This window comes from Leucoraja erinacea, chromosome 26 (genome assembly GCF_028641065.1).
Source record: "Leucoraja erinacea ecotype New England chromosome 26, Leri_hhj_1, whole genome shotgun sequence".
In the NCBI taxonomy this organism is placed as follows: Eukaryota; Metazoa; Chordata; class Chondrichthyes; order Rajiformes; family Rajidae; genus Leucoraja; species Leucoraja erinaceus.
The window spans coordinates 7,467,352-7,493,370 of record NC_073402.1 but is presented as its reverse complement, the minus strand read 5'-3'; the positions used below and the strand labels follow the sequence as shown (position 1 = coordinate 7,493,370).

General features: G+C 42.4%; 1 protein-coding gene across 2 annotated transcripts in view; it reads left to right on the top strand.

Moving 5' to 3' along the window:
* Window positions 1-3,476: 3,476 nt before the first annotated feature.
* Window positions 3,477-26,019, top strand: part of inpp5b (inositol polyphosphate-5-phosphatase B) — a 135,423-nt gene continuing 112,880 nt past the window's right edge. The window contains exons 1-4 of one of the 2 annotated variants that reach the window (XM_055656076.1): window positions 3,477-4,444; window positions 6,863-6,943; window positions 9,484-9,581; window positions 20,373-20,396. In XM_055656076.1, the coding sequence (XP_055512051.1) occupies window positions 4,389-4,444; window positions 6,863-6,943; window positions 9,484-9,581; window positions 20,373-20,396 (259 nt within the window). In that variant the 5' untranslated portion in view covers window positions 3,477-4,388. Of the gene's footprint in view, window positions 4,445-6,056; window positions 6,944-9,483; window positions 9,582-20,372; window positions 20,397-26,019 lie in introns of those variants that run through there. The other variant, XM_055656072.1, reaches the window with a different exon arrangement.

Genomic DNA, 26,019 nt, shown 5'->3' with positions numbered 1-26,019 from the left:
TGTGATCACAAATTTACCTTCATCTAGTTTGTATTCAAGAGACATTGCACCCTCTGAAGGTTGCTGTCTGCAGCGTGATGTAATACTATAATAATCGGCAAGTCATGCAGAAAACTGGCAGCAGCAGCAAAAAGGGACAGAAATGGGGAAGTAAAAATTTCTAAGATGCGCAATTTGAAAGGAAGAAAGTGCTCTCAGCCACAAAGAAAAGTTTGAAATTCAATATCAGGCCATTCAATTCCTCCTTAGCCCTTGCTAAGTCCTTGAAAGTCAAGTAAATAAATATGCAACATAATGAGTGTAGGAAGGAACTGCAGATGCTGGTTTACACCGAACATAGTGGTGTAAAAAATGCTCGAGTAACTCAGCGGGGGGAGTTATATAGATAGATAGGGTTTAGTTTAGTTTGGAGATACAGCATGGAAACAGGTCCTTCGGCCCACCGAGTCATCGCCAACCAATGATCTCCCATACACTAGTTCTTTGGCAGCATCTCTGGAGAAAGGGAATGGGTGATGTTTCGGGTCACGACCCTTCCTCAGACTGTGTGCTTGTCTGAAGACTGACTCATTGCCGCATCTGAAGCTGGACATTGCAGTGAAGAGAATAACACGAGAAAATAGGAGCAGGATTCTGGAGTCAGTCCCTTCAAACAGGCCCCATTATCGAATGTGACCATGCCGGCCTTGACTCCTCTTCCATGCTGATCCTCTATATTCCTCGCTTTGTCAAATAATCATCCACTTTAAATGCTTCATAGGATCCAGCTGCCAACACCTGCTACAACAGGGAATTCCAGGGATTCACCACCCTCTGTGAGCAGATATTCGCTAACCCCACCCCCCCACCACCATTTCCCTGCTCTGTGCCACCTGGATTCACATATATTTTTCTCCCCCCCTGCTACTTTCCTCCCTCTGACTTTACAATGCATAACTCTTCAAACCTGTCTCACATCTTCCTTTTTTATCTCTGGCCTTTGTTCCAACTATTTGTCTATCACCTCCCCCAACACCCTTGTTTTGTTGACCTATTACCTGCCACACTTTGTCCGACCTCTCGCCTTTTCCAGCTTTCTTCTTCCCTTCCTACAATCAATCTGAAGGTTCAAGACCTGAAACGCACCTATCCATATTCTCCAAAGGGGCTGCCTGACCAGCTGAGTTACTCCAGCACCATGTGTCCTTTTATGTATTAACCAGCATTTGCAGTTACTTGTTTCTACATAGCTCAGTTTTAAATAATTAGCCCCTTATCTTGGGTAGACTCAAAGTTTATTCCTTGGAGCACAGGAGGCTGAGGGATGATCTTATAGAGGTGTATAAAACCATGAGGGGAATAGATAGATAGGGTTTAGTTTAGTTTGGAGATACAGCATGGAAACAGGTCCTTCGGCCCACCGAGTCATCGCCAACCAATGATCTCCCATACACTAGTTCTATCCTGCACACTAGAGACAATTTATAGAGGCCAATTGACCTGCAAACCGACACGTCTTTGGAATGTGGGAGGGAACCGGAGAATCCAGAGGAAACCCACGTGGTAACTGGGAGAACGTGCAAAGTCCCTGGCGCTGTAAGGCAGCAGCTCTACCACTGCGCGACTGTGCAGGGTGAATGCATGGAGACTTTAACCCAAGGTTGGGAAATGAAGAACCAGAGTGGATGGGTTTAAGGTGAGTGGGAAAAGATTTAATAGGAATGTTGAGGAGCAACGTTTTCACGCAGAAGGTGGTAGGTATATGAAACAAGCTAGTTGAGGGATGTAGTATAACAGCTTTTAAGAGACAAGATATTAAAACAGTACTCAATACCTTGTACAATTGCAACAAAACCTTATTTTGGAACTGCAACATCTTTGCATTGAAGGACAGAATGTACTTCACTGAAGACACAATGGCTGGAGTGTGAGTGGTTGTTGATTACGTTGGGTACATTCCTGAGGCAGCTTGAAGTGTAGATGGAGTCAATGGGGAGCCTGGCTTGTGTGGTGGACTGGACTTCATCCACACAAGGAGCGGCACAGCGGTAGAGTTGCAGCCCTTGCAGTGCCAGAGACCTGGGTTCAGGTGCTGTCTGTACGGAATTTGTATGTTCTCCCTGTGACCGCATGGGTTTTCTCTGAGATCTTCACTTTTCTTCCATACTCCAAAGAAGTACAACTTTGTAGGCTAATTGGCTTGGTATAAGTGTAAATTGTCCCTAGTGTGTAGAACACTAGGTTCAATTACACTAAGTATGCGGGGGATCGCTGGTCGGTGCGGGTTTGGTGGGCCGAAAGAGGCTGTTTCTGTGCTGTATCTCTAAACTAAACTCTTACAGTCTTGACCAGCAAACCAAGTTGTGATGCATCCAGATAAGCAGGGCCGGCCTTAAGCCAATTGGACCAATTGCTCCCAATTGGGCCCCACGCCTAAGGGGGCTCTCGGCCAGAGTAATCTACTCTCGGCTCGGGTAGATCTTCCCCGGTAGAGGGGGAAGTGGTAGTGAGGGGGAATGGAGAAGGGGGAGAAGGGGAGGTGGGTCGTTCCCTCACGGTCCCGGGACAGCGCTCCCACCCCTCCAGTCGCCGTGCTCCATCCCTCTCTCTCCCCGGGGAGACGCTGTGAACAATACAGGGAGGGCCGGGCTGGGGGTTGGAGCAACGTTTACAAACCTCGGCCTCAGCTCACACCCGTCCGCCCGGACCCCGGCATCCGCTCCCGCTGCCACCACAGAATCTCCTGTCCACTCCTCGGACAATGGAGTCACCCACCACTATGGCACTGCCCAACGTCAGTTTCGCCGGTCGAGTCTCATCGTTAGGAATGGAGCCACCGACCTGTCCGTCGCTTGGACCGGAATCGTCGTCTGCCCCGACAGCTCCCAAGAGGGCGTACCTGTTTGCAAGAGGAACTTCCACTGAGGTCTCCTGCACCCACTTCATCCTCTTTCTTTCCGTTCCTACCCATCGCACCTCCTGCACTCTTGGAGTGACGATCTGTCTGTAGGCCCTGTCCAGGAAGCTTTTGTTGTCCTAGATGAACCGCAGGTCATCCAACTGCTGCTCCAGTTCCCTAACTCGGTCCTTGAGGAGCTGCATCTGGACACAGTTCCCATAGATGTAATCGTCAGTGACACCAGACTTCCCACATCATGCAGCATATGCACTGCACTAGCGTCCCTGCCATTATGCTTAAATATTTAAATTAAACACACAACAGAATAAGCATAGCCTCCTTGCCTCAGCCTCTTCGCTGAAGACTATCCAAAAGGAATCACAAGGAACTGCGAATGCTGATTTACCAAAAAAACACACAAAGTGCAGGAGTAATTCAGCGGGTTCAAGGGTCTCTGGCCTGAAACACTCATTCTGTTTCATTTTACACAGATGCTGCCTGACCTGCTGAGCGTTTCCACCATTTCCTGTTTTTATATGCCTTCCAGCTGAGACCCACCACTGGAAGAAGGCCAGGACTTCAGTTCCTGGATCTCACTGTGGGAGTTCCTCAGGCCAGTGCCAGTCCCTTCAAATGCTTCATCAAAGACCTTCCTTTCCTCCTGAGGTGAAGTCAGTTATGCCCACTTTCTATCGTAACTTGGATGGAACATAATGTAAAACATTTCCCATAGTAACAGGAAGGAACGTAATATACTCAGAACGGGGTGAGAACCAAGACAAATGCTATTCGCCCTTTAATGTTACCAACGAGCAACGTCACGATATTTTTCAAAGCGCTGTATTCCCTGAAAGAAATGCACAATAAAGCAAAGTATGTGACTGCAACAGTGCGGGGCAAAGGGGATAACGAGCAGTGAGTCGATTTCCGGCTGTTCGGACAAAGTTCGGCGTTCTGAATCAAACGTGGCAGCCGAACTTCTCCACCGTTATACGTGGGGCATGTGTGGACGAATAACTCGAATCGGAGCCATACGTGACAGGATTTAGCAAGAGCAGAGGAAAGTACAAGTTGTTTTAAATAAAAAGGAAGCTCGGAACGTTGCTTGCAAATAAAACCGCAGAACCCAGGCGAAGGAATGCGAGTGTGAGCAGAAACTGAGAAGAATTGCAACGGGCGGACGGAGTAGGATTTTTTTTCAAAGTGCGACGGGGATTTGGAAAAGCGGATTGTAGGGAGCGAGCGGAGTGAGCCCCGAGGGGGTTACAGATCCAAAGGAAGGACTGCAGGAGGCGGCGAGGAGTTGCAGCAGAGTTTTGCTCGGTGCCGTTCCCGGGATAATGTGCCAGTGCTATCGCGCGCCCGGTGCTGGGGCGCGGCCCGGCCGCCGTTGCCAGGCAGCCTGAGCCGGGGTCGCCGTTGCCAGGCAGCCTGAGCCGGGGTCGCCGTTGCCAGGCAGCCTGAGCCGGGGTCGCCGTTGCCAGGCAGCCTGAGACGGGCCGGGGCCGCCATGGACCAGTCGGGAGTTGTGCAGGCGACACTGGAGCCCGAACATGAATGTCGGGCAGTATCCTTGGGGCGGAGGTCGCGGCTTCCTAGTCGGGCTATTGCACTGAGTCCCCTTCCATCTGCTCCCACCGACCTGCTCATCCCCGGGCAACGGGGGCGAACTATCCAGAGGGGAGAGGGATGAACAGGGAAGGTCGGGCAGTGGGATCCCAGCCCTGTTAGAACCCTATTATATCCCTCCCTATAAATAGCAATGTTACAAAATTTTGAGATTTTAAAAATCAAGTCTGCAATTTATCCCATCAGATAAAGCATAACAATAAGTTTAATTTGACACCAAATTCACTTTCATATCTCAAGTATTAAAAAAGTTATGGCCATTTTCATACTCGGAAATTAGCATCTTGTTCCCTATTGATTTTCAATGGACATTACAAAAAAGCTGTGATCTTGGATAATCAAAGGCCCATTTCTTAAGGAAAGATTAACATTCTTAAATAGCCTAAGTGTCCAAAGATGATTCACAAATAAATCACAATATAACATGATTTTTATATCTAATTTACATTAATTTATAGGCCAAATGGAAGGAATTTAGTGTTCAATTGCTGTAAATAAATGCCCATTTAAATCGGCTTTCTAGTGGGTTCATGTGGAAAGCGCTGGTTTAGAACGTTGACAGCGCGCTAGATTAGTGCCCTCAAATGCCGAGAAAAATACTGCGGGATATAAAAAGCCCAAAATGAACTACTCGCCTATAGATATTTGATATATAGGGTTATATATATGCCCCATTTAATGTAAAAATAAGGTACATACCTTTAATTGTTTGCTTTATCCCTGGGGCTGCGAGATGTTGCGGGGGCGAATAAAACTATCCCGAGCGATTTTTCGTTAATGAGGGGATCTGCCAGCAGCCTGTAAAAATGGAAACAGCCCAAAATCGCGGGCCTGGCTGTGGGCAGATTCCCAATGGCGATTCAGGTAGGTTTTGTAACATACCTATTATAAATCATAGCCCCCTTTATATTTATAGGCTATTTAAATTATATTTTAAATTACACCCCCCCCCCTATTTAAATTACAACCTCCCTAAAATTAGACCCCCATTAAATTAGAACCCCAATATTTAGAACAAAAGGGTATTCTGAAGTATTGAAACAAAAATTAGCTCTGTAAATTGCCCCCAGTATATAGGGAATATATGCAAAAGTGGAATAACCTAGAAATAGTATGAATGGGTGATCAACAGTGTGGATTCTGTTTCCATACTGTATCGGTAAATCAAGTCAAGTCACTTTTATTTCTATAGCACATTTAAAAAATAACTCTCGTTGACCAAAGTGCTTTACATTGGTGGAGGTACTAACGTTACACAACATTGGTTCATAGATTAAGTACATACATAAATACATACATATAGCCCGACCTCAGAGGACATTTAAAATGTTTTTAATCAAAATGTTTTAATCAAAACGTTTAAATGTAGTTACTTCCTCCCAAAATGTATTCATTTATATGTTATCTAAAAAGAACTGCCAGGGATAATTGTGCACTAGATCATAGAAAAGTGCAGCACAGGAACAGGCCTTTTAGCCCACGATATCTGCCGAACACGATGCCTTCAAACTAATCTCCGTCTGATCCATATCCCTCCATCCCTGCATATTCACGTGCCAATCTAATTTAACAGCGCTATCGTATCTGCGTTCACCAACCACCCCTGTGTAACACAATTTACCCTGCACATCTCCATTAAACTTTGCCCCTCTTAAAGCTATGCCTTCTAGCCTTTGACATTCCCATGCTGGAAATTGTACTGAGATGGTTTGATAGAATGTCCATATGTGGATATGGTATAATGTATTTGTGCATGGTTTGTATTTTGTGAACAAGTACACTACACATGAAAACCGGCTCAAGCATTAGTTAGATAGCAGAAAGTAACTGATCATTTCATTCTGGTTTTAATTAATCTAGACAACAGTACGGATCTTGCATCTTTACATCAGCCTTCCTCAGTAGAGATACAGCACGAAACAGACACTCTGCTGATCATTAACCACCTGTTTATATAAATCCTACATCAGTTCCATTTTGTTTTATCCTCCCCATATTACCATCACCTCCCTCCAGATTATTCCACCACACTAGGGGTAATTTACTATGGGGTATCTACCCACAGATCTTTAGGATGTGGGAGGAAACTGGAGCACCTGGAGGAAACCCAGAGGGACGCCACACTGACAGCACCCGAGGTCAGGATTGAACCCAGTGTCTCTAGCACTGTGAGGCATTGGCTGGACTAGGTCTGCCACTTAGCATTAAGGGAAGATTTTGACTGAGAAAAGGCTGCATATATTTCTAGCTTTGGGTTGTAAAAATGTTGACGGCTATTGACGGGACTTGTGCTTTAAAAGTACTATATTAAACATAAATTGCAATGAGATCGTTTTTCCTTCACAATGTTCTATATGCGGTGCAAGGTACTGTGTTAGTTGGAGAATCAAATGAAAGCCGTATTATAGGACTGGTGGAATGCAGCAATGAATTTGCGTAAGTTCTTTATTTTCAAAGTTCATATCTATTGTCACTCTGTTTAAATATTGTCTACATAACAGTCACCTGACACTAATATTTCAGAATTAACAATTAATAATAATAATAATAATAATAATAATTTTATTTATAGAGCACTTTAAAAACAATCATAGTTGCAACAAAGTGCTGTACATCACTAATCATTGACAAAAATTTAATACATTGTAATAACAATCAAAAGTCACCTGACATGTAAAATAAAGAAACATTCAGAAGAATTCTCACATGGTCAAAAGCCAGGGAGTACGAATTTAGGATTTAAGAACAGTGAGGGGGGCTGTCTGATTTGCAAATGAAAAGCAATCCAATTTTAAGATTACAAGTGATATTATAAAGTTAAGGTTAGAAAGTATTTTATTGTCATGTCCCCACAAAACAGAATAATTAAATTCTTACAACAGACAGGAAAACATAGTACTCTATAAACACCACAAAAGGCAACAAAAAAGTTATTTATTTATATATTAAAAAAAAACAAGCAAGCAATAATACAATAACCCCTCATTATAACAGACTGTGGGGGGGGTGGTGAGGTAATGGTCCATTATTGCTGATTGTCCCCTTTAACCAAGTAACCATTGTATAAGTAGTCAAAACTAACAACTGCAGTTGCTAGTTAATTCACACAATGCTGGAGTGACTCAGCAGATCACGTAGCATCTCTGGAGAACATTGATGGGTAACATTTTGGGTCGGGGTCCTTCTTTAGACTTTCAGTCTAGAACATGGGCTTGAAATCCAGCTGAGTTGAAGGCCCCTAGTTTGCTGGGTCAATGGTTATGGCTCACGGGTGGCCGGAGTGCAGGTACAGGCGGTTCTAGAGGTACTTTTCAACGATGGATAATTCAGGGTTTTAATGACCTCAACATATCGTAAGGTGAGAGTTGCTAAAATCTGGAGGGTTTTGTTAATCGGAGATACTCTGTAGCCCAGTATAATTTAGGGTCCGCAAATTGTATGTTGATTTTAACTTAATGCCCTTTTACATTCGCCTAACTATGTTATTTTTACTGGGTCAGTATTATTCAAGTATTATCTGCCCGGGATAAATGGAAGCAGATAATTTGGAGTAAAGAAAAATCAAATTGTAATAGAAGAGCCCTATTTTAAGAAGATACCAATTATAAAAAGCATCAATTCAGTTGCAAAGGTGATCATTACAAGTATCAATCACACAACAATAGCTTAATTCATTCTGCTTTCAGTTTAACAGTTTTACTAAAATAATTAACGTTGAAATAGATTTTTTTGGGGGGCGTAAGGGAATTAAAAATTACCTCAAAAAGAACTGTTATTTTCGTGTTAAGCACTGTGTCTTTTGGAACAAAATGTTATTGTAATAATTTGGTGTCAAAAAGTGTTGGTTCTGGCACTTCCTGTCATAAATATCACTTGCATGTTTCCACGTTGGAAATGCACCAGGTATCAGTGCTCATTTCGAGTGTGCCAGGAGAAATTAATCCACAGGAGCTCAAACTATGCCTTACATTGGCACCTTGTAGATTTTAATGATACTGCTTTCTCTGTAGCAATGCAATTTTATGCTGGCCTCTCTGAGAAGGTTGGTTCTTTTAAGTTTACTCTTGCCATCTCTTTGAGACACTTCCATCACACGGTACTGACCTGCATTTCCCATCATTTACAATCCTTGACTGACACACTTCTTTTATCCATCATTCGTGGTCTTGCAATCCACAGGTCCCACTCATTCCCTATTCATCCTGTCCAAAGCATCCACATCCTTCTCATAATGGGCCGACCAGAACTGCACACCAAAGATCCTAGAGGAGATTAGCTTTGCTGCCCACAATATTCCAAATGAGGCTAACCAAAGTCGTATAAAGCTGTATCATGACTTCCTGACTCTTATATTCAGTGTCCTGACCGATTAAGGCAAGTATACTGTACACCTTTTTTTACCACTCTATATACTTCTGTTGCCACTTTTGGAATCTGTGCTCATGGTTCCAAAGATACTTCTGTACATCAGTGCTTTTCTTGTGATGAGATTTTACCGTCATTTTGCAATTTCCACACCAAGCAACTCAGTGCTTTCAAAGTTAAGAGAAATATACATCTGAAGAATGATTTTGACATGAAATGTCACTGATTCCTTTTCCCCAGAGCCTGCCCTGATTTACTCCAGCATTTTGTGTGTATCTTTGGTGTAAACCATCTTCTGCGGTTCCGTCCTACTCAAGATAAATATTCTCTACTTAGCTGGCAATAAACACTTAACACTGGCCTTGATGGTGAAAGCCATTTTTTGGGAATGATTTTTAAAGAATGACAGGATATTTATTGGAGACCAATGAACTGCAGATGCTGTAACCTTGCGTGGAACACAAAGTACTGGAGAAACTCCGTGGATCAGGCTAGATTGCTAGGCGATGTGTAGGGTTGTGACCCTTCATCAGACTCAGGATATTTATTGTTTCAGCAATGTTCAAATGCAGCTATTCAGATTTTAAACTCTAACTTTTATTTTTGTTTAGAATTTTTATGTACACTCACAGAAGAATGGCAATCATTGCTGACGATGTTTCATTGGAAAAAATAGTCCCCATATCAGAAGACTTTATTATCGAAGAAGGTACTATCCTTTTATTCTTTAAAATGGTGGTGAAGTAAAGGGGACAATATTTTTGATGGTCTTGGAACAATCTTTCTCTTTCATTCTATGCTAAATTTGTGAATTTGCCTCCTGAGGAATTAGACCTACACACTCTCACAATCTGCTTATATTTTAAGTTAGAATCTATTAGTATTGATGTTTTACTCTTTTCCTGGTCTATAAATCAAGAATATTATTTTTGTTTTGCCTTTCCATTGTAATACTTTTTTTAATGTTCAATTCAATGAGTCAAGAATATTTCTAATGCCAAATAATTGTCTTTCTGAGCTTCCTGGTCTCTAATTCCTGCTATAAACTATTTGCCGTGAAAAGCAAAAATATAGTTTGGTTTATTTTTTAAACTAGTTGTTTCATTCCCACTACTTAGAAACATTGAAAATAGGAACAGGAGTAAGTAATTGGTCTCCTTTTATGCCTGTTCCGCCATTTAATATGAACATAAAATTTCAATCAATTCAGTAAGCCGTTTTCTTGATTCCTTCAGCATTTATACAAATACCTTCTTCTTAATTGTATTTATGGACTTGGGTCTTCAGTGGTAGATAATTCAACAGTTCAGCACCATCCTGGTGAAGAATTACTTCCAAATCTCAGTTCCTGAGGCTGTGACCTCCTGGTCCAGGACACCACTACCATTGGGAACATTCTTTCTACATCTAGTCGTATAAGACTTTTACACATTTCACGTCCTGGAGAATGCTGTCAAACAGAGAGATTTAGAAGTGGAGGTACATAGGTTCATGAAAGTCTGGACATAGGTAAGTATGATGAAGGTGTTTTGCACACTTGCCTTTATCGGTGAGGGGGAGCACTGTAGTTGGGACATCATGTAACGGAGCTGTACAAGATATTAATTAGGCCATATTTGGAGTACAGTCTATAGTTCTGCTCATATTGTGATCGGAAGGATGCCACTAAACTGGAAATGATGCAGTGAAGATTCACAAGGATGATACTGGGACTGGAGGGTTTAAATTATAAGGAGAACCTGGGCAGGCTAGGATTTTTGTCTGTAGAGTGTAGGAAGCTGTATGTGGAACAATTATTGTATTTAAAAGTCACATGGGACAGGGACAGGTACATAGATAGGAAAGATTGGAAACAAGTGGGCCTTTTGCAGTCAGGTGGGACTATCTTGGTTAGACAACTTGGTCAGCATGGACATGGTGAGCCATGGGTCTTGTTTCCATGCAGAGGAATTTTATGACTCTGACAGGTTTCCAACCTTTTTCATCCCGTTTACCCCAGACAACTTTAATAGCATATAACAATGTTATTTCACTTATTTATGAACAACTAATGATGAACAGATACCAGTATACCAGACCCAAATGCAGTCAGTCATTGAGAAAAAAATGTACAAATCCAGAATTATCAAATTTTCCCCCTGGGTAGGTGAAATTTACTTCCTGGGGGTAAATTTACTCCAGGTTGGGAACCCTTGCTCTAAGAGATCCCTTCTTGTTTGTTATGTTCCAGTGAATGTCGACGTAATTATCCAATCTCAACTCGTATTTCGTTCGTTGTTTATTATTTATTATTTGTATTATTATTAGTCATGTGTCCTGAGGTACAGTGCAAAGCTTTTATTGCTCGCTAGCCAGTCAAAGAAAGGGCTATACATAGAGTGACACAGTGCGGAAACAGGCGCTTCGGCCCAACTTGTCACACCGGCCAACATGTCCCACCTGCCAGCATTTGGTCCTTATCCCTTCAAACCTGTCCTATACATGCACCTATCTAACTGCTTCTTAAATGTTGGGAACTACCTCCTCTGACAGCTTGTTCCATACATCCACCACATTTGTGTGAAAAAGTTACCACTTAGATTCCTATTAAATCTTTTCCCCTTCATCTTAAACCTATGTCCTCTGGTCCTCCTGATTACAATCAAACCATCCACAGAGTACAGTTAAAAGGTAAAGAGTACTTAGTGCAAGAATCTTCCCAAAGAATCTTTGTTGCACATCCTATTTGGCAGAAACATCCTTCCTCGGATAAGATGACCAAACTCTGCACACAACTCCAAATGGGGTTTCACCAAGGACCTGAACAGATGCATAAAGATATCCTTGCTTTTATACTCAAATCTTCTTGCAATGAAGGCCAAACAGTTTGCCTTCTTAACTGCTTGCTGCACTTGCCTTCGGTGACCTACATTTTAAGCACCCACTTCTCTTTGCACCTTTTCCTAAAACATTGCATGCTATCCCGATAATCTAACTTTCTATTTTGGAATCAAAGTGGATAAGCTTTGATTTTTACACTTTATACTGCATCTCCAATGCATTTAGTAACTCCACTTTTCTAAATTCCACTGGAATCTCTTCACATTCTCCTCACACTACGCATTCCTGAGGGCAGCCTGTAAAATGAGAAATTATTCATTTTGATCATTCATTCTAATAAAATATTATGATTAGCTGGGGGCCCAAGCATTGATCCTTGTGGCAACCCACCAGTCACTGCCTGGAGAAGCACCCATTTGTTTGAACTTGTTGGAAGCTTTCATCAACATATGTACAGATTTAAAGGATTCTAATGATCTAAATCTTTTCATTTCAATCCTGAATGTGAAGCAGTTGTGATTGGCAAGATGGACAAATAGTTTTTTCCTAGGTGGCCCCATTCTGCCGATGGTTTAAAACCCCAATGATTACTTTTGAAAATCGAGAACATTGCGAATATTGAAAATCTGAAATAAAAGCACATTGCTGGAAAAACACAGCAGGTCAGGCATTATCTGTGGAAAGAGATACAGTCAATGTTTTGGATCTGTGACCCTTCATCAGAAGAGTACATTTGCTTTTTAATAGATATTTTTAATATACTGTTTTGTCTCTTTTTTTAAAATAATTTAAGAATCTGCATATCCAAGTAATGTTACTCCACTTCCTGATCTTTGACATCTTCACCATTCACTGGTCATTTTTTTTTTCCTACTCTAATTTTTAAAACTTTCTGCGTAATTTTTCTTTCCTTTAAAATGCATTGTTACTGATTTGATTAGCTTCCAAATCTGCCTTGTGCTCTAACAATGTTAAATATAGTTTGTATCAAGCCATAATTCATGATGTCTGGAAATTTAAATATTATTCCCGGAATTTCTCAGTACATACACTGTATGCTTCAGTAAACAAAAGTGGCCCGGTGGAGCATGATGTAATTTCCTTGGCTCGCTCTTTGTATGTGTCCTGTCGTCGTGTTCTGCTCAATTCATCGTATAGTTCTTTTTGTCACAAAGCTCGTAAATAACACATTTTAAAGCAGTACATCCACTCCCGCTACATTTCCTTCATCCACTCTCTCTTAACGCTTACTGAAAATATATTTAAGGATGGTAAACATATTCACGTCCAGAAATATTACTATGTAGTATCAAAGATGACACAAAGTGCTGGAGTAACTTAGCGGGTCAGGCAGCATCTCTGGAGAGAAAGGATAGATGATGTTTCAGGGTCGGGACCCGTCTTCAGATTCTAAAAAAGGTTGGCGACCTGTAACGCCACCCATCCTTTTTCTCCAGAGATGCTGCCTGACCAGCTGAGTTACTCCAGCACTTTGCATCTATCTTTGGTATAAACCAGCATCTGTAGTTCTTTGTTTCTATACTATGTAGCATCATATTTTCTCTCCACTGTGCAATCTAACCAGGGAAAAATAAAAAGTTACAGGAAAGTGGGACTTTATATGAGCTGCATGAAGTCTGCAGCTCTCGTCCAGGATCACCAATACATCTGATGTGCGAAACCATCTGTGGATCTCCGATGTCCAGCACTTTTGGATGTTACTTCTGTAATGTCTAAAGTCTATTTGACAATTCTAAACTGACTATGAACCACACCTACAGCAACTTTCATGCACTCAATGAAATCCGTTTCTTCATAAGTTAAAGAAGAAAATATGAGCTTGTCCCATGAAGCCACAAGAAACTAAATGCTGGGATTTGAGCAAAAAAACAAAGTGCAGGAGGAACTCAGCGTGTCAGGCAGCATCTATAAAGGGAATGGACTGATGATTTTTTCGATGGAAACCCTTCTTCAATCTACTTTATCCATGCCTTTCATGATTTTGTACCCCTCAGTAAGATGAGGGATTTGGCACATTGGCCTTCATCAGTCAGAGTATTGAGTATAGAAGTTGGGAGGTTATGTTGCAGTTGTATAAGATGTTGGTAAGACTGCATTTGTGAGTATTTTGCGATCAGTTCTGGGCACCATGTTATAGGAAATATGTTGTCAAGCTGGAAAGGGTAGAGAGAAGATTTACGAGGATGTTGCGCCAGTGTGCAAAGTACTATTGATACAGAGTCATTGTATATCATAACAAGTATTTTAATTAGGATACAACAGAGACCACTGCCATGAGTACTGTAGGCTCGAGATCGTAGGTTGAACATGGCTGCCCGCATGCCACTAGGTTGTGGTGGTGTGGAAACCTGGACATGAATTATGGATCAGGTCATCTGCAGCAAAGTCAGACACGGATCAAATCAGCAATACAGTTTGATCCACAGCCTGGACTAGAGGGTCTGAGCTATAGGGAAAGGTTGATTTGGCTGAGACTCTATTCCATGGTGTGCAGGAGGATGAGGGGCGATTTTAAAGAAGTGTACAAAATCGTGAGAGGAATAGATCGGGTAGATACACAGTCGCTTTCCCAGAGCAGGGGAATCAAGGACCAGAGGACAAGGGTTTAAGGTGAAATGGAAAAAAAATATTAGGAATCTGAGGGGTAACTTCCTCACATAAAGGGTGGTGGGTGTATGGAACATGCTGTCAGAGGAGGTAGTTGAGGCTGGGATTATCCCAATGTTTAAGAAACTGTTAGGTACATGGAGGCAGGCAAGTGGGACTAGTGTAGCTGGGACATGTTTTGCGGTGTGCAACTTGGGCCGAAGGGCCTGTTTCCACGCAGTATCACTCTATGATTTCTAAGATAACCCCTCAACCTGGTCCACACAAAAAAAGTCCCAGCTACCCAACCTTTCTTTATAATTCAAGCCTGCAAGCCTAGGGAACATCCTGGTGAATCTCTTTGCACCCATGCCAACCTAATGACCCTAGAGTTGGGTGATCACAACTGCACACAGTACTCCATGTGTGGTCTCACCAATCACTTAATTAATATCTACATCATGATGTACCAACATTTTGTACTCCATATCCTTCCCAATGAAGGCAGGTATGCCAAATATCTCTTTCACCACATTGCCCATCTGACTCGCCACTTGCACTTGTTCTCCCAGATCTCTGTTTTGCAATACTCACCAGGGTTCTCTATTTACTGTATAATGCCCAGCCTGGTTTGACATGTAAAAATGCAACACCTCACACAGATTTAAAGACGATTTTCCATTCCTTGGCCCAACTTCACAACTGATCTAGATTGTGTTGTAAACTGTCATCTGCAAAATTACCATACATGTTAACTATACTGTCATCCAAATCATTAATGTAGGTAAACAATAGCATACCTCGGTTGATCCTGACCGCCTAAATCTGATGTATGCCTCCTCCTTTCTCCTGACCAGACCCTCAACCAGACCCTGCCAGCTTTGCCCTTCACCCTAACAGGAACATGTTGGCCTTTTAGTCTTGTTATCTCACTATTGAAAGCCTCCCACTTATCAGCCATTCTCAACTGTAAACAGACTCTCTTAATGGACCTCTGCGAATTCCTGCCAAAACACGCCTGAAAGTTTAGGTCCTCAACTTGTGGGCCAGTCTGATCTTTCTCCAAACTACTTAAAAATGAATATAATTATAGTCACTGGTCCCAGAGTTTTGCCCCATTGACACTTCAGTTATGTCCTCAGATTCAGATTCAGATTCAATTTTAATTGTCATTGTCAGTGTACAGTACAGAGACAATGAAATGCATTTAGCATCTCCCTTGAAGAGCGACATAGCAAACAATTTGAATAAAAAATAATAAGTGTCGGGGGGGGGGGGGGGGTGGTGATTGGCAGTCACCGAGGTACATTGTTTAGTAGAGTGACAGCCGCCGGAAAGAAGCTGTTCCTCGACCTGCTGGTTCAGCAACGGAGAGACCTATAGCGCCTCCCGGATGGTAGGAGGGTAAACAGTCCATGGTTGGGGTGAGAGCAGTCCTTGGCGATGCTGAGCGCCCTCCGCAGACAGCGCTTGCTTTGGACAGACTCAATGGAGGGGAGCGTGGAACCGGTGATGCGTTGGGCAATTTTCACCACCCTCTGCAATTCCTTCCGGTCGGAGACAGAGCAGTTGCCATACCATACTGTGATGCAGTTGGTAAGGATGCTCTCGATGGTGCAGCGGTAGAAGTTCACCAGGATCTGAGGAAACAGATGGACCTTCTTCAGTCTCCTCAGGAAGAAGAGATGCTGATGAGCCTTCTTGATCAGAGTAGAGGTATTGTGGGTCCAAGAGAGGTCATCGGAGATGTTGACTCCCAGGAACCTGAAGCTAGAAATACGTTCCACCTCCGTCCCGTTAATGTGGATGGGGGTGTGCGTGCCGTGTCTGGACTTCCTGAAGTCTACAATGAGCTCCTTGGTCTTCTTGGAGTTAAGGGCCAGGTTGTTGTCAGCGCACCATGCTGCTAAGTGCTGGACCTCCTCCCTGTAGGCCAGCTCATCGTTGTTGCTGATGAGGCCAATCACGTTTCCTAAGAAGGGAACACATTTTGGTTTTGCTCTCTGGTAGGGCTCTCTATATATGTATTGAGGAAATATCTTCGATCAACGAGATGCAATCTCACTGGGTCTCCACTCTGTGCCAGATCACGTGGACAATAAAAACATTTGCTGTGCATCAGGCTATTGTCTAACGACACCATCTTTTCCTGCAAACATGTTACCAAGCTCAGGGAACTGGGTTTCTGCACATCCCTTCGCAATGACTTCGTCGTCAACATACCACACTCAGTATGTATTTACAACAACACTTTCTTCTCTATAACTGTCAGCTTAGGGGCACCATGAGGCTACGTGCTCATCTCCCTGCTTTATTCACTCCATACCCATGTCTGTGTAGCCAGACACTGTTCCAGGTGCATCATTAAATTCATCAGAATGCCAGAACAACAAGCTTGCTCTCAGCATCAGTAACTCAAGGAGCTGATTGTTGATTTTAAAAGTGGAAGTCTGAGGATCTACAAACCTGTCTTCATTGGTGGGTCGGTGGTGGAGAGAGTCAACAACTTCAAGTTCCTGGGCGTGCATTTCTCTGAACATCTGTCCTGGAACAAACGCATGGAAGCAATCATAAAGAAAACCCATCAACCCCTCTACTTTCTTGGAAGGCTGTGGAGTTTCGGTATGTCAACGAATAGTCTCTTGAACGTCTACACGTGTGTGGTAGAGAGGATATTGACTGGTTGCATCACTGCCAAGTTTGGCAACTTGAACGGCCCGAAACAATTACAAAAAGTGATGGACATTGCCTGATCCATCATGGGTACTGATCTTCCAATTGTCAAAGAGATCTGCAGGAGGCATGACTTCAAAAAGGCAGCCAGCATCATCAGGGCGGTCACACCATCTTGGCTACACCCTCATTTTACACCCATCGGGAAGAAGGTAGAGGAGTCTGAAAACTGTGACTGAGCTTCAGGAACAGCTTCTTCACAGGCTATTGAACACTACAACCACTAACTAACCTACAATAGAGTTCTTAGTTCAAGACATTCTTAGTGTTTTTTTGCACCAGGGACTTCAGGCTTTAATTTTATTTTGCACTAATATTGAGGTTTATTTATTGATTTTTGTTTTCATTTGTTTCATTGTTATTTACCGAGTACTGTGTTTACTCTTACTCTAGTTACTCTATGCTAATTAATTTCTTGATTAGTTAGTTTGTCACGGTTAATCGGGAGAAGGCAGAAAAATGGGGTTGAGAGGGAAAGATGGATCAGCCATGATTGAATGGCGGAGTAGAATAGCCTAATTCTGCTCTGATAACTTATGAACTTATAATGCTGCAAGCAAGAATTTCATTGTGCCATTTTAATACACATGACAGTTAAATATTCTACACTCTGTAGTCTCTTCTTGGACAAGCTTCCGAATGCTGCCATTTACAGTATGGAAGAAGCAATTAATATTAGGGAAGTTGAACTTTCCCACTAATACTATGTTACTGTTTTTACTGCTATTTGCAATCTCGCTAGACATCTGCTTCTGTAATGCTGACTATTGGGAGACACGTCAAAATGATCATTCCCTTCCTGTTTCTAGAATATCTTCTCTGAGCACTGTAGTTATGTCCACCGTAATCAAGAAGGGCAACTCCCCTGACCTCTATCATGCCTGAACATGGAATGCCGGGCTGCCATTCCCACCTTGTTTTCCATTATTGCTGTTATATCCCAATGCTGCCCTGAATTTATCCGCTATTAAGCCACTAGCATTGAGATAAATATAGTTTAAACTACTGCCTTTCCTCTTTCTTTGCTGCCCACCTATCTGTCCTGTCTGCCAATATTGCTCTCTCTGACTACAGTAATTGCCCCCAACTTCCCATCTGCCTCCTTTCTGGTCTGGGACAATCTGGCTGCTCCCCACCCCCCACCCCCCACCCCTTCCTCCTTGAAAATGTTCCGCTGCGACTCGGAGAAATCTTGGAACCGGGCACCAGGGAGGCAACACACCATCCTGGAGTCTCCTTTGTACACTGAATCTCCTGTTGGTCTCCCTAACTATAGTGTGACCTTTCACTGTATCCCTGCCTAATTTCACAATCTCACCCTATCCTACTATGGCTCAGCGAGACCTGGTGCCTCAGACCTGGCTGCTGCTGCTGCTTTCTCCTATAAGGTTATCCCACACACCCCCCCCCCCCCCCCCACTGTATCAAAAGGATATATGAGTTTTTGATGGGAATGGCCACAGCACATTCCTGCACTCCATGTTTACTCCTTTACCTTTCCTGGTGCTCACCTACCTACTTTTTAACAGCACCTTAGTTGTGACCACCTCATTATAACTCTGAGCTATAATGCTCTCATTCTCCCAGATGATTCTGAGGTTATCCAGCTCTTGATCCAGCTCTCATGGACACATCTCACAGATGTCGTCCTCAGTAATACTAGAAGTTTCTCTGACTACCCACATTCTGCAGTAGGACCATACCCATGCCCTAACTGCTATGTCAACTGCATTTAGACTAAAGAAAAAAGGTAGAAGACCGTTTCTTGCTGTCACCCTCTGTTTAGTCTCCTGGCCAAAGCCACTCGAATCAAAGCCTCAGCACTTACCCTAAATCACAGAACTTTGCCTCAATATGGCAACTCCCACCAGGGTGTCCATTTACTTGTTCGCTGTTGTGTCTCTCAATGAGCCAATGATCGAACTGTGCTCTTTTAAACGTTTCCACTGCTGCTCTACTCTCTCTCCTTGCTGGTAACTTGCTGATGACCCATCACACAATCACCAGGTCACCAACTGTGCTTCCTCCTGTCTACCAAACAGTCTACCAGGTCCCATCTACAAATGTTAACCACAGCGGTGAACATCAGCAAACCAAACCCATCTCTCCTCCAAGTCTCTGTACATCAACGCTTCCTATCTTCCATTGTTTTCCCTAGTGAAGTTGATAACTTCACGTTGTACAGCATCTACGGGCAGCCCCCGATCTGACCCTCATCGGGACGTATGGCAACTCGTTAACTTGCACCCGGGTTGCCCGTGCAAGAACTGCAAGTTCTGCCATAAAAATTATTTTTTACATTTAATATGTGCTTTATTTACATTTCTAGCAGTTCATGGTGCTTTAGAGATACAAGAGGGATATAATTCGAGGGCCAGAGGTGTATTGTATTATTATTATTATGCAACTTCTGTTGGTTCGGCAAAACTCTGGAACGAAGGGTGCCGGAAAATCGGTGGTGGACCTGCACCTGATGCTGAAGCACTGAACCCTGCTGTACCCCACAAATTCCATCCCCCAGAAAAGACCCATTTATTCTAACTTGCTGCTTCCTGTCTGTTGAATAATTTTGAATCCATGCTAATGCATTCCCTCAAAACCCAAAAGCCACGCACATTAGTTTATATAACCTTTTGTGTGGGAGTTTATGAAAGGCTTTTTGAAAATCCAAACACTACACATCTATTGTTTCTTCCTTATCTGTTTCATTAATTAGACTTTAAAAAACACTCCTTTAGATCTGTCAAACCAAACCAATTTTCAAGTGCTTTGATATATTTTACAAGAGCCTCCAGCATTTCCTGTAGTTGCTTGTTTTCTCTCTCCCGCCGTTATGGAATTATGGAATTTTGGGAAATGATAACCATTGCATCCATTATTTTCATGACAACCTTCTTTAATACTTTAGATATACCTTATCAGGCCAGAGGGATCTATTGGCTTTTTGGTACCATTCATTGATTCAGCACTATTTTCTTCCTCACCTCCATTAGATTCTTGGCAACTTAAAAGTTCTCGAATGTTGCTTGCGTTCCTATTTCCCACAATGAATGTGTTTCAGATTTCAGTGACCCTGCCTTGATTGACATGAATCAAGGACAGAGCGAAGGCTGCATAAATCATAAAAGATAATCTAGACCTGATGGGCCACATGTTCTGCTTCAATGCTATAGATTCTTTGCAATTCAACAACTAAATCATGGTGCAAGTGGGGAAATTGCTCAGATCCAATCGTCGTTGTTCAATCTTCAACATCTCACAGGTTGAATTTAAATAAATATATGAACCAAATAAATATAACAGTCCAGGTTCTGACTCAACTTTTGCTTTTATTTTTCAGTGATTCAGAACATGCATACTATTGGTAAGTCTTATTAATTTCAGCTGTTTTACGTACATTTTTAAACTGATGTATTTATAGCAGCAGCTACATTTTAATACATTGCCTCTAATCACGGAAATTTTTCCAAAATGCTTTACGACGACAAAAGAAACAAAGTGAATGGAGGTTGGGAAGGTGTGCACTATTTTGGTCAAAGGTGCAGCTTAAGGAAGAAAAGAGAAGGAGAATGAGAGGTTTATGGACGTAATTTCAGAACATGGTCTCGACTCAAGCTACAAACTTCAGTAGTAGCCAAAAACAGAAGGAAATTGTCGATAAATCACTAGATTCAGATAACAGTTTTGATTCACTCAGTAATTTATTACACGGGATGTGGAGGGTCCACTACACCTCATTACCAGCTGCCCACTGTTGTACTTTGTTACCGGTAAAGTGGGATCCGTTTTCAGACTGAATCTCCCATGTGGTATCATACTCGGCCATTAGCCGGTGCAGACCATGTTTCTCCCACCCCTGGGACTTCCACTGCGTCATCCATACAGTAATACCATTGGCAACTGCTCAGGAGTTGGTGTACACTAGGACTGGACTATTGTCATCGGACAAAGGGAGGGCCATGACATCCTCATGCGGACGGCGAACACCATAGTGGCCTCTCTCTCCGCCCTATCAGAGATGCACCATTTCCATTTACAAAAGGGAAGCGCTGTGCATGTTCCTCTTTATGGGAGACGTTGGTGGACTTAACCCAGGTCATAATGTGTAGGTGAGGGTGCATAGCCACTATGCCACCCGCCATAGGGTGTTCGGTAGGAAGGATTGCCAAGTAACATGCAAACAACTGTCACTCAAAGGGCGAATATGGCACGGCTGGATCAGGCAATGTCTTTGTCCAGATGCCGAGACGCGCCCGCTGTCCGTCATGCTTTTGCCACGGACTCCACTCTTTGTCACGAGCAGTAGTCGACACCTGCAATTCCAAAGAGACATTCTCCCACCGTAAAGCGAGCGGGAGCGCCTGTCCCACCATCCTCTCAGCCATGTGTTGGGACACAGCGTCGCCCATCGGGGAGAGTAACAGGGCCATAAGGCCTAGGGCTGCTCGGTCAAGCGAGGCCGGCGAGAAATCCCACCGGGGACCCAGGCCACACCCCTAGTCTAGGGGAACCGGCACGGTCCATCCGCGGAGACTCTCGACTTGGGCCTGGTTTTCTTCATTCTGCCCATGATTCCCATTTTCCTCACAATGTAGTTTCCAAAGGGCATAGAAGTTGCTGGTGTTCAGATCGGGTGATTGACTTGGCCACTCAAGAAGTGATTTTTAGCTTTGAAAAACTCCTTTGTTGCTTTAGCAGTATGTTTGGGATCACTGTCTTACTGTAGAATGAACCGCTGGCCAATGAGTTTTGAGGCATTTGTTTGAACTTGAGCAGATAGGATGTATCGATACACTTCAGACTTCATTATGCTACTACCATCAGCAGTTGTATCATTGTACCTTCAGCAGCCATAGATGCCCAGGCCATAATACCCCCAACCACCGTGGTTCACAGATGTGGTGGTATGATTTGGATCTTGGGTAGTTCCTTCTCTCCTCCAACACTTTGCTCTTGCCATCACTCTGATATAAGTTAACAGTATACATGGCAGTGATAAATGCAACAATAAATACGAGTGAAAAACAGCAGAATAGTGCAAAGTTAGTTGTACAATCCAGAGTGGTGCAAAAAAGACTAAACTGTAAATCAGAATTAAGGGCCTGTCCCACTTGATGATATTTTCGGCGACTGCCGGCATCATATCAGTGTCGCCAAAATTTCTGAACATTTCAAAATCCAGCAGCGACAAAAACAATGTTGCGACACTTGAAAAAAACACAGAGCGTCAGACGTCATCACGCCACATCACGCCGCAAATTTTTCGGTGACCTGATACGTCAGTCAATAATGCTGGCAGTCGCCGGAAAAATCGGCAAGTGGGACAGGCCCTTAACAGAGGAATGACATTCTTGCTATTGAAGGAGTGCAGCGTAGGTTCACAAGGTTAATTCCTGGGATAGCGGGGCAGCTATATGATGAAAGAATGGAGTGACTAGGCTTGTATATTCACTGGAGTTTAGATGGATGAGAGGGGATCTTATAAAAGCATATTAAATTATTAAAGGATTGGACACGCTAGATGTAGGAAACATGTTCCCGATGTTGGGGGACTCCAGAACCAGGGACCACAGTTTAAGATTAAGGGATAGACCATTTATAACTGAGATGAAGAAAAACGTTTTCACCCAGAGAGTTGTGAATTTGTGGAATTCAATGCCTCAGAAGGCAGTGGAAACCAATTCACTGGATGCATTCAAAAGAGAATTAGATAGAGCTCTTAAGGCTAATGGAATCAAGGGATATGGAGAGAAGGCAAGAACGGGGTACTGATTGTGAATGATCAGCCATGATTACATTGAATGGCGGTGCTGGCTTGAAGGGCTGAATGGCCTACTCCTGCATCTATTGTATATTTATTTATGTAATAACTAAATGGTACAGTCAAGAGTATGTGGCAGCAACTCCGGCAAGGAATTGTGAAAGAGGTCATAGGTTCAGGATTTCACACTGTTGGGAAATTCACAAGTACTAACTTTTTTGAAACGTTGTAGACCAAAATTGAGTAAACTGCCTTGCCTCTTTGGTGACTTTCTCATTGGTGGAAAGTTACTAAACTACTTAGACAATTAAAGGAGCGTGGCAAGAGAGCTGGAGGATGAGGTTAGTTGGGTTCCATTTCTGAATTTCAAATTACTGTAGGTTTGTCCCCTGGTACTGCTGTAGAAGTTGACCTGTTACTTCTCAAGACGGAAATTTTTCCAGGTTGTCCAAGTTTCTGTGCTGTGTAACTAACTCTATGACTTTGTCTGCCCCACTTGTCCAACAATGTGTGTTATGTGCACTGTGACTATGCACCACAAAATCACCAAGATTTTCAACCGCAGAATCCAATTTCTGACAATATCCCATCAAATACTGTGGGGTTCAGGAAAATGGAACATCATCCCTTCAAATTCCCCTAGAAATCACACATTCTGACATTTTAGCTTTCCACATTATCAAATTGCTGAAACAATTTATTAAACTCAGTTTGAGGTATTCCAAAATAAAAAAGAAATAACCACCATGGTATCAAAGGAAACCTGAGAACTCTTACATTTCTGGTTGTAGAAAAATAATGAGTTACAAAGTATTTTGTGATAATCATTTCTATGGTGCTTCTAAAGTCCCTTCACACTTTATAAAAGAAAAATTAAAGCAATGAAAAAAATTGGTATCAAACAATTTAGTGCAATGATTTCATAATTAATTTTAATTGTTTTGAATGTGATATAGTGGTTAAAGCACATTTTAATTACCAACCCTCATTAACAAGAAGATGGTGATACTTTTTTTTGTCTTAACCATATAACCATATAACAATTACAGCACGGAAACAGGCCATCTCGACCCTTCTAGTACGTGCCGAACACATAATCTCCCCTAGTCCCATATACCTGCGCTCAGACCATAACCCTCCATTCCCTTCCCATCCATATAACTATCCAATTTATTTTTAAATGATAAAAACGAACCTGCCTCCACCACCTTCACTGGAAGCTCATTCCACACAGCTACCACTCTCTGAGTAAAGAAGTTCCTCCTCATGTTACCCCTAAACTTCAGTCCCTTAATTCTCATGTCATGTTCCCTTGTTTGAATCTTCCCTACTCTCAGTGGGAAAAGCTTTTCCACGTCAACTCTGTCTATCCCTCTCATCATTTTAAAAACCTCTATCAAGTCCCCCCTTAACCTTCTGCGCTCCAAAGAATAAAGCCCTAACTTGTTCAACCTTTCTCTGTAACTTAGTTGCTGAAACCCAGGCAACATTCTAGTAAATCTCCTCTGTACTCTCTCTATTTTGTTGACATCCTTCCTATAATTAGGCGACCAAAACTGTACACCATACTCCAGAATTGGCCTCACCAATGTCTTGTACAATTTTAACATTACATCCCAACTTCTATACTCAATAGCCTTGAACCTGACTATGTAGTTAGTTAAGTTTGCAAATTTAGGAATTATTTTTTGTTAGTTTTAAATGTATAATTTTGCACATTTGAATCTTTTTATTTGTGCAATTTTCAAATTTGTTTGGTAAACAATTAATTTTAAAGTTCTAAATATACTCAATTCATTCACACGTTTGTTGTAGAACAAAAGCTTTTATAGTTGCACAACTAAATCATGAGGAGGCCAAGTTATAATTGGAAAATAAAACGGTATATAACGTAATAGTGTCACAGAGTTACAAAGCATCGAAACAGGCCATACCATTTTCCCGCATTTGCTCCATACACATCGAAAGCTTTTCTATCCATGTATCTGTTCAAGTGTTTTTTAAATGTTGTTATACTGTAGTACCTTTCTCAGCTACTTCATCTGGCAGCTCGTTTAATACACCCACTACCCTCTCAATGGAAAAAAAGCTATATTATGTTTGGAACAGTTTGTGCTTTGAGTCCTTGCTAAATATATTAGCATAAATGCATCTGGTTGTTGTGGGTTTCTATGCTGCCACTGAGTGTCACCATATTCACAGTATTAACAACATAACTGAATCTCTGTGCTTTAATGGTTAAAGTTCTGGTAATGCAAAGTGAATGTAGTTTTGTATTACATTCATAATTCCTGTTTTCAGTTACGTGCTTATTCACTCAATATTCTGAATGAGCTTGAGAAAGTTAAAATTGTTTCAGTAATCTTAACAATTGTTTACCAAAATGTTGCTGGGATTCAAGAGTATTTGCTATTTGCAGAGGTTGGACAGTCTTGGATTGTTTTCTCTGGAACATCTGAGTTTATGGGAAGACCTGATTGAAGTATGAGAGGCATAGATAGGGCACACAGTCAGAATCCCTTTCTCAGGGTGGAAATGGCAAATGCTAGAGGTCATGGCTTTAACATAGAAATTAGGTGCAGGAGTAGGCCATTCGGCCCTTCGAGCCTGCACCGCCATTCAATATGATCATGGCTGATCATCGAACTCAGTATCCCGTACCTGCCTTCTCTCCATACCCCCTGATCTCCTTAGCCACAAGGGCCACATCTAACTCCCTCTTAAATATAGCCAATGAACTGGCCTCAACTGCCCTCTGTGGCAGAGAGTTCCAGAGATTCACCACTCTCTGTGTGAAATTCACCACTCTCTGTGTGAGGGGGACAAAGGTGAGGGGGACAAAGTTTAAAGGAGATGTGAGGGTAATTTTTTTTATACAGACGGTGACGGGTGCTTGGAACGTGCTGCCAGGGTTGGTGATGGAGGCAGATACTGTAGTGGCCTCTAAGAACTTTTAGTAAGGCACATGAATATGAAGGGAATGGAGGGATATGGATCACGTGCAGGCAAATGAGATTAGTTTATCTAGGTATCATGTTTGGCATGGACATTTGGGCCTAAGGGCCTATTCCTGTGCTGTGCTGTGTTCTATTAATGTCCATTTTAAACATATTACGTGCAAAATCCTTTTGGCTTCGAGAAAGCTTTACCTCCTTACTTAAGAAAAAGCCAGCTTAATAATTGATTTTTTAATTCAGATAGATAAAACTGGCTATGTTTCTCCCAT